The sequence below is a fragment of the Pectinophora gossypiella genome, chromosome 9, assembly GCF_024362695.1.
Source record: "Pectinophora gossypiella chromosome 9, ilPecGoss1.1, whole genome shotgun sequence".
Lineage (NCBI taxonomy): Eukaryota > Metazoa > Arthropoda > Insecta > Lepidoptera > Gelechiidae > Pectinophora > Pectinophora gossypiella.
This window is the reverse complement of record NC_065412.1, coordinates 8,778,440-8,787,308: the sequence shown is the minus strand read 5'-3', so window position 1 is coordinate 8,787,308 and position 8,869 is coordinate 8,778,440. Positions and strand designations below refer to the sequence as shown.

General features: G+C 33.9%; 1 protein-coding gene across 2 annotated transcripts; it reads left to right on the top strand.

The window, feature by feature from the left end:
- Positions 1 to 606: 606 nt before the first annotated feature.
- On the top strand, positions 607 to 8,082 carry LOC126369583 (membrane alanyl aminopeptidase-like). 2 transcript variants are annotated; one of them, XM_050014065.1, is made up of 17 exons: positions 607 to 683; positions 763 to 1,013; positions 1,358 to 1,635; positions 1,903 to 2,058; positions 2,373 to 2,693; positions 3,023 to 3,206; positions 3,491 to 3,729; positions 3,835 to 4,024; positions 4,375 to 4,564; positions 4,888 to 4,985; positions 5,083 to 5,262; positions 5,660 to 5,847; positions 6,180 to 6,239; positions 6,814 to 6,981; positions 7,240 to 7,380; positions 7,566 to 7,650; positions 7,741 to 8,082. In XM_050014065.1, the coding sequence occupies exons 2-17, from the start codon at positions 765 to 767 to the stop codon at positions 7,942 to 7,944; spliced, it is 2,931 nt and encodes a 976-aa protein (XP_049870022.1). In that variant the 5' UTR covers positions 607 to 683; positions 763 to 764; the 3' UTR covers positions 7,945 to 8,082. The 2 variants fall into 2 exon arrangements, with proteins under 2 accessions (XP_049870022.1, XP_049870023.1); XM_050014066.1 differs by lacking the exon at positions 6,180 to 6,239 and having other exon boundaries at positions 610 to 683.
- Positions 8,083 to 8,869: the final 787 nt, after the last annotated feature.

The window sequence follows — 8,869 nt, the reverse complement described above, 5'->3', positions numbered from 1 at the left end:
TTATCTATTATATCTATTATATCTTTTCATCGGATTTAGGTTCAAAATATTAATGTAATTTCAATAATTTTGCATACTATGTATATTTCTGCCACTGTTATTCTTCCTCTAGTATTTATATAATTCATTATAATTATTTTTACATTGTAGACTAGCTAGTAATTTATGTTCGTCACTAATAATATACACTCTCTAGAGATTTTAGTACCTATCAAGCGTGATTGCAAACCAATTGGCAAGTCATAAATGCAGAATATCCGACACTAGCGCGCCACGGCCGAGGCTCTTCTTTCGTAGCACGACCTATATTTTAAACCTGGTATTTATTATTACATTTTGTTTTATGATAAGGCCTCTAGTCCACTTTTTGTTTCTCTTTGCTCTAATCATCTTTGTGTATAACGAGCGTCAGTTATGTCGTATTGTCATATACTGTACAATGTTTTTAAGAAATATATTTACCAGAATTATCGCTATCTTAATTGATAATGCTAGTAAAGCCTATTAAGAATGCCGGTTTTCGTAATATAGGGTAGGTACCAATAACCGTATATTAATTACCAAATTAATTTGATGCGGATTTGATAAGACTGTCATCTTATCAGATTATTTTTTTACAATATCTACAATAAAGTTGTAGTAGGTAATGTAAGTATTTATCATAATGTAAAGGACTATTTCAGGTGTGTTCAGATTTTCAATTTAAATATTGTTCTTTGTGTAATAGTGTAGTTAATTACAGTTAAATTTTATATTTTTCAGAAATGTCTAATCTGTTTGTATTTTTGGGCATTGTGCTCTTAGCACATACTCATGCTGACCATCCGTTACCGTACGAAAGAGATTTTCCAGAAGTTAACTTTGATTTTAGTGTAGCTTCTAGAAATGCAGCACTATACCGACTTCCTCAAAATGTGATTCCAGTAGAATATGATGTGTATCTTGACTTGTATTTCGACGAAAGAACAGATAGGCCTTATAGTTACGATGGAAAAGTTGATATTGTGATACAGGTGAGTAAAATTACTTTTACAATTATTTTATGTCGTATTTTATAACATCATTTGTTTGGTGAGAGATATACGCGCTAATTGTCGGGAAAAGTAGTGAATGTTGTCCATGACAACTTTACACCTTTCTTAAAAATAACATGCTTTCATAGTCCAGGGGAAATTACATTATAACAATATTATCAAAACACTGGCGATCGAAAAAGGCGACAAAAAGCAATATTGCATTTTGACAATTCGGCATATAAAAGTAAGTGCGCAATGTCAAATTATAGCAATATTGCTTTTTTAGAGGAAATGATTCAATGTGGCCTTTTAACCCGCTCGTAATTAATCCAAATTTTCAGGCAGTGGAAGAAAATGTACAGCAAATAGTTTTACATGCTAATGTTGATACCATACATTCAGTCAGTTTGATGAGAAATAATATTCCTCATCCTTTAAACGTAGCTAATCCGGTACAAATTAGACCAGAGTACCATTTCATCATAATAAACTTGGACGAAGACTTAGAAGTTGCTGTGAATTATACTCTTACGATCGAATATGAAAATGAAATGAATGAAGGTCCAATGAAGAGAGGTATTTGGAGAGGATGGTACATAGATGACAATGGTGTCGAAAGGTATGTTACTATTAATTTCGTCGGTGTAAAATTGTATATGACATGATTTTTCTCTCCAATCATTAATAAAGAGTAATAGAGAAACCACATGGGCGTTGGCGGCACGTTTTGTCATTGTACCACTATGAGTGGTCGTCACGAACGTTGTGGCATGTAGTTTATATGTACGACGTAGCGTCATCGCTAAGAAATCGTCGCGCAATGGACCCACAATGCACCGCGTGATTTATTATTTAGAGATGTGTACAAACATTAAGATATTTTTAGGGTGTACGCGACCACACATTTTCAACCATATAATGCGAGACAAGCTTTCCCCTGTTGGGATGAACCATTATTCAAGGCAGTCTTCAGACTTCACATATCAAGACCTATAAACTACAGTGGCGTATTTTCAAATACTGGCATTGAATATATTCGATTGTAAGTTATTTTTATATTTTTTTTTATCTTGACTTACGAATTCCATATATTTTTCACCCCCGGCAAGTAACAGCAGACAAGCAACGAGTCCTGTCTTACAATGTTACCTGCTTTATTCCTAAAAGTAGATAAATTGTATTTAACTCATAGAGATAAGAAGCCTGAGATATTGTGTTTTTATGTTTTATTATAGTCGTTGTGGTGGTGGTAACTATTGTTTTTACTTTCTCATCATCTTTGTAAGACAATAAATATCAAAAATTAACCTCTGATTCCACCCACGTAACTTGACACTCCACTTATTTTTATTTTAGGTTTGAGAACACTCGAGTTCAAGACAATTTCTTTGCTACGCCAAGAATGTCATCCTACCTTGTAACGTTTTTAGTCAGTGAGACATTCCAAGTGATAGCTCAAGACACAACCCATAATCCACCAATCAGGATTATTGGTAGATCCAACACAGTTGGTATGGCAAACCGTACTTTAGAATTGACAGTAAAGATGACAGAATTCTTTGATGAATATTTTGAAATCCCCTACTCCACTCTTCATCCGCATCTATTTAATGACCACGTGTCATCCCCTGACTGGGCTTCTGCTGGTACTGAAAATTGGGGAATGGTCAGTTACAGGTATGATTTTGAGGTATTTGTAATGTAGCTAAATACTGTTTATATTTTAAATAACACTTAATAAATTACATATACATTGGTTAACAAACATCGCTAAACCTAAACAGGTTTATCTCGATGCCTTTTTTTATACCTTTAGGCAGCAGAGACATTATGACTATTACTGTGTTTCAATATAAGCACTTTTACATTATCAATAATTAATATTACATATATTATTATAATTTATCCACAGGGTTTCATGACATCAAAACAAAAAATAATTATGTTTTATAAAGCTCGTTTAGATACAGTATGAATAGGTGATATAATGCTCACGAATTTTGCAGAGAACTGTACATGATCACCAGTCCTCGTGAAACGCTCATGTCAGTCGAACATTACTCAGCCACCCTTATCTCACACGAGCTCGCGCACAAATGGTTTGGTAACCTTATCACATGTTATTGGTGGAGTAACACTTGGATCAACGAAGGTTTTGCCAGCTATTTTGGCTATATTGCCACAAATGAGGTAAATAACACTAATCTGCGACTCCAACTGACGCATATCTGCCATAAGTCATGTCAAAAAGAAGATTTGGTTCCTCTTAACGTTTGACCAAGTACGGAACGCTGTTTGAGAATTATTAGTGAGTCACGTAATATTTTACGCACATTAGCTTAATCAAAACGTATTAGATATATCTAAGGTATTTATTATCCATACGTATTATCTTATAATACTTATCATTTTGTGCCGTGTTCATCGGTAAATTTAAACTGATGTTCAGCTTACTTTAATTATTTAAATTACAGGTATTCGGTACATACGAACTAGACGAGCATTTCAACAACCGCTACCTTCAAACTTCTTTGTCTTTCGACTCCAGTGTTTCTACTGTACCTATGAACCATGAAGTGAATACTCCAGCAGAAGTTACTGGCCATTTTGGTACTATCAGTTATTCTAAAGCTGCAGCGTTCTTAAGAATGACCGTTTCTATGATTACAAAGGAAACGTTCAGAAAAACATGCCAGTACTTTTTGACTGATAAGTAAGTTTTTTCAGATTCTAAACAATTTTGCATAACATTTAATTTTGCATCAAAAATATCAATATATATGACTAACATTATCATTTTCAATCCATTTTCTTATAGCGCATACGAAGCTACGAATCAAACGCATCTCTTGAATGCATTTTTAAAGGCTATTAGTGAAGACAATACTCTATCTGCGTACCAACATTTCAATTTTACTAACTATTACAATATCTGGGTAAATCAACCTGGGTATCCCATACTGAATGTTGACATAGACCATACTACCGGCGACATGTCACTTAGTCAAGTAAGTTACCTTGTTACTTTATTTATTAAAAAGGTAATTCATTAGAATTATGGAATTAATCAGATTTTTTCTATGAAGTGTCATTTTTGGTATTCCAAACTATGGCAGTATAAGAACCAGACAAGGTATCTATAACACCAAATAATGTTTTGACCATTCATTAATGTTCTTAATAATTTCCGCCAAAAGTCCCTGACATGGGTCATAATGACGACTGGATAACTAAGCATAAAGTAGCCGGGACCAACTCCTTAACGTGACTTTCGATGCATGGATCATCTTACTTCTACATCTGACTTCTTCTCTTAGCTTTTTTATGACTTTGATGTTTACTAAAAAAAATGTTCCAGGAACGTTTCTTCATTAGTTCTTCGGCTACACCAACGGAACAAGTAACATATCCTATACCAATAACATACTCAACAGAAAGCTCTCCTACATTTGGTAACCTGACTCCTGTGTATATAATGGATGTACCGAATATTGTACTTACGAAAAATCCGGGAGAGGAATGGGTTATATTCAATAATTTACAGCATGGTAAGATATTTTAAGCGAAACATCATAATTATAGCATTCTAAATTCTCACTTGCGTATACATGTATTAAAAAAGCGATGGAAATCATTAAGATAAAAAAAAACATAAACAGCGTATTGGGCACATACCTTCCTTAAATAAACCGGAAGAGCATGAAGAATCCATCTTCATCCATCATATTTATTAAGTTCATCTAAGGTAGTTTAGCTATTGTATAGTTTTGTCTTTCTGGAATTTGTGTATTATTTTCATTCCTTCTACGTATATTTGTTGTACAGATATTTTCGCGGATGTTACGTTAACACTACAAAACATTTCTTTCAGGACACTACCGAGTTAACTATGACGAAAGAACATGGAATCTTATCGCCGACGCTTTATATAATAATCCTAATTCTACACATTATTTGAATCGTGCGCAGGTAAATAATAATGAGAAGAAAAAGCAATGAAATAAACCTCATAATAAATTTCGATATTAAGGTAGTCAACTTATTAATTTATTGATTTATTTTCTAGATCGTGGATGACGTGTTTGCTTTAATGAGGTCCGGAAGGATGAGTTACAATTTCGGTTTCCAAATATTGAAGTTCCTCCGCACGGAAGTCAACTACCACGTCTGGGATCCCGCTATTTCTGGCTACACTTGGCTAAGGAACCGTTTGAGACACCTACCGGAGAAACAAGCTGAATTTGACGTAATTATTTAGTCATTTTTCCTGCGTAAAAAAAGACCGCAATATAAAAGCGGTAACAACTCTTGTCGTCCGTATTATCACTACAAAGATAAATGATTTGAAATTAATTAACATGCAAATGAGTAGTGACGGTTTTAAAGAATAACGGTACGCAATACATAGATACAAAAATATAACTTAAACAAAAAAGAGCTTAAAAAAATGCCTTAGAAAAGCTCTGTAAGGTGTGGGTACTCAGTTCATCTTGCGATGGATGAACCTCTAACCACTCCAATTGGAATATAGTCGTTAGCTTATGTTATGTTTTGTAAAAAGTGTCTTAGATATTGCAGCACTATTGTGTATCTAACGGCTAAAAATAAAATATTTGATTATTATTAATTTCAATAATTTTTAGGCATTCATTTTGAGCTACTTGGAACATGCGATCGAGTACTACGGCTATGAAACTTCGTCGTCTGAATCTCCGACTCACACCATGACTCGGCAAATCATTCTTCATTTTGCCTGCCAAATTGGACACGAAGGTTGTGTTCGCGAGTCACGGCATAGATTTGTTGCATACAGGAACAATCAATTTGTTTGGTAAGAAATTGTGAACCTGACTATTTCTTCAAATTCCTGGGGGGTTAAAAAGGTGACATGAAAGCAATTCATCTATACCTAAAACAATATTACAAATAAGTAAGTCCGCAATGTCAAGTAATGTCAAATAGCCATATTGCTTTTAGAATGGCCTTTTTAACCCACTTCTTTACAAATTCATCTGATTGCCATGCATGCGTATATCCAGTCAAAGTACTGAGAGAGCCCTTAGCATTCCTCATTTGTTTGGTGAGAAGTAACGAATGCTATCAAAGGCGAGATAAAGGGTAATGCCAATTAAGTATGGAAAGTTATGAAGTTTGTATTTACAGTGCTGAAACTGATGGGTCATCATCAGAGTGCGTCAATGATAGTACGGAGATTTATTCTTGGTGAGCCTACGACAATAAATGTAGGGATGAAACAACGCATTGAATAACTTGCACAGATCCCTATTTTTTTTTCTAATATCTTATATTCTTAATTATTACTAACATTTTTATTATAATCAATCAATCAATCAATAATACTTTATTGCACAACGACATATACAAAGGACATAAACATACGAATAAAAATCCTTATAATCATTATTTAAATACTTTTTATTTATTTAGCTAGATAGAATCATTTATTATTATAGCCATACAATTAGGTAATAACTATACAGGGTGTTATTGACATTGTAACGAAATCTTTGAGGGATGCTTCAGACCATGATTCTGAGTTGATTTCAAGTGGAATTTTCCGTCGCAAAACTAATAAAAATACTCTAACATTTTCATGGTTTGAATCATCCCCCTCAGTATTGTCACGGTGTCTCTAACACCCTGTAGAATGTGGAGTTTCACGGAAGTATTTCAGTATAATCTATCTGCTTTTAGTGTACAAATTGTTCACATAGGTACCTACAACAACTGTGAGTGCCTTATTTTTTTTTATATTTATATTGTTTACCTGTTTTAGGGTCAACATTGGTGTCCGGCGTAATGTCTATGTGATTGGTGTGAAAGAAGGTACAGACGTAGACTTTGAGTTTATGGTGAACCTCGCCAACACAACAAACTATGCTAATGACCAACTAGAAATGCTAAGAGCACTTGGTGCCGCCAAAGACCCGTTACTGCTAACAAGGTAAATGTTTTCATATTTAAATTATAATAAAATTATGTTCTATTCATAAATATTTATTTACTAAACCATCAAATGTTGTTACGCAGTAGTCACTTGTATAATAGCAGAATCTGTTCAATTATTTTATGGACTATCAAGTTTTTTATAATATTTTTATTATTTCAAGGGCCCTCTGATAACAAAATACATGACTTTTCTATCAAATTCAAGCTTGATTTGTCAAGTAGGCATTCATAATTATGCATTATTTTTTTCCAGATATTTAGAGCTGACTTTGACAAAATTCGTAAGGTCCCATGACAAAGCCAACTCTTTCACCTACGCTTTGCTTGGGAATCAAGAAAACGCAAACACCGTCTTGCAGTTTGTTAAGAATCATATTGATGAAATGAGAATTGCGTAAGTACCTATTAATCAATCCTCATCAATAAATAGTGTAAAAGGAAGTCCAAAGTGAGAATTTGTCTTCTGTATGTTAGGGGTAATCTTAAAAACCATAAATGGATTTCTTTGCTCTTTTCACTGTTATGTGATACGCATTTCTCCAAAAAATAAGTATTTGTAAAAAAAATAATTACTTACAGGTACGTTGAAGATTCTCCCGCTCGACCAGTGCACACATGCCTTAGTAATCTGGCTGCTTATCTTGATGGAGCTGGATTGCAAGAGGTATGTTTGTTCTCTTAAATAGAAAATTACTGAAGTTTTTCGTTTATGGTGGTATTTGTAAAGACTCGTTATATTTTTTCCTTTTTGCAGTATGAAGCATGGCTTCATTCAACCCAGTCCGATTCAGCTCAATACGCTACTGCAATCTCAGCAATCAGTTCGGCGCGCGCTAACATGCAGTGGGGTACAACAAATGCTGACACCGTATTAGCAGCAGCCAGAGGCGGTTCTACAAAGGTTGTGATGTCACTCGCCATGCTACTTATCATGGCTACTTTAGCCTTAGTAGCATGAGATGATGCAGCATTAACTGTAGTAATTTTGGGAATATGAAATGAGAGCTGTATGACCCAAATTTAACTTATCGACGACTAGTTGACGTAATAGTTTACATTTGTAGTTAAAACAATGCGAAATAAACTTGATATTTAAAAAAAAAAATGTTTTTTCTGAGTTATAATATTTCTGAATTTGATTCCACATAATTATATATATTTTTGGATTTTACTATTTCAAATATTATTTTGAACATAGATATAAGGCAAGGTAAAGCCGGTCATACACGTAACGAATCATCATAATATGAACGTGGATAAATATTGTTTTCAATGCTTATTTTAAGAACATGAAACTCAAGTATTGTGGTATCCATAAACAAATTGAAAAAAAAGCTTACATAAGAAACCAAGTACACCTGTGCACTTCACCGAGCTTTATTAGACCAATGTAATAGGTCCGGTAAGCCGTCCAACTATCACTAAGATAAATTAATAAAATATTTGTCCAAGTCTGCTAAATAAGAATGTCAATAAAAATAATTAATTAGTGAGTTACCTACTCTATAAAACTGTATCTCGCGAACCTAGATATGCCTACCTACCTACTAAAACCTAGCTAAAATAACCTAGATAATTTTTTTTTAGGAAAATTTCAACTGCTATCATATTCTCACACAATAGGTAGTCAATTTTATTTGTAAAGGGGACGATTCACGCTGCATTGGTTCATACACGTCTCCGACCCCAGCTTTGCCTAAGATATTACACGATATATTGGAAGGAAAAAATATTAATGACTAATGCTAATCCAAGCCTGAACAGAACGATACAATCACCACCAGACTGACTAAAGGTCAGGTTGGATTCACCACGGGGAGGTGGTATCATGCGTGAGTCATCCTTGATATCCAGGAACCTAAACTTACGAAAATTTTAGGTGC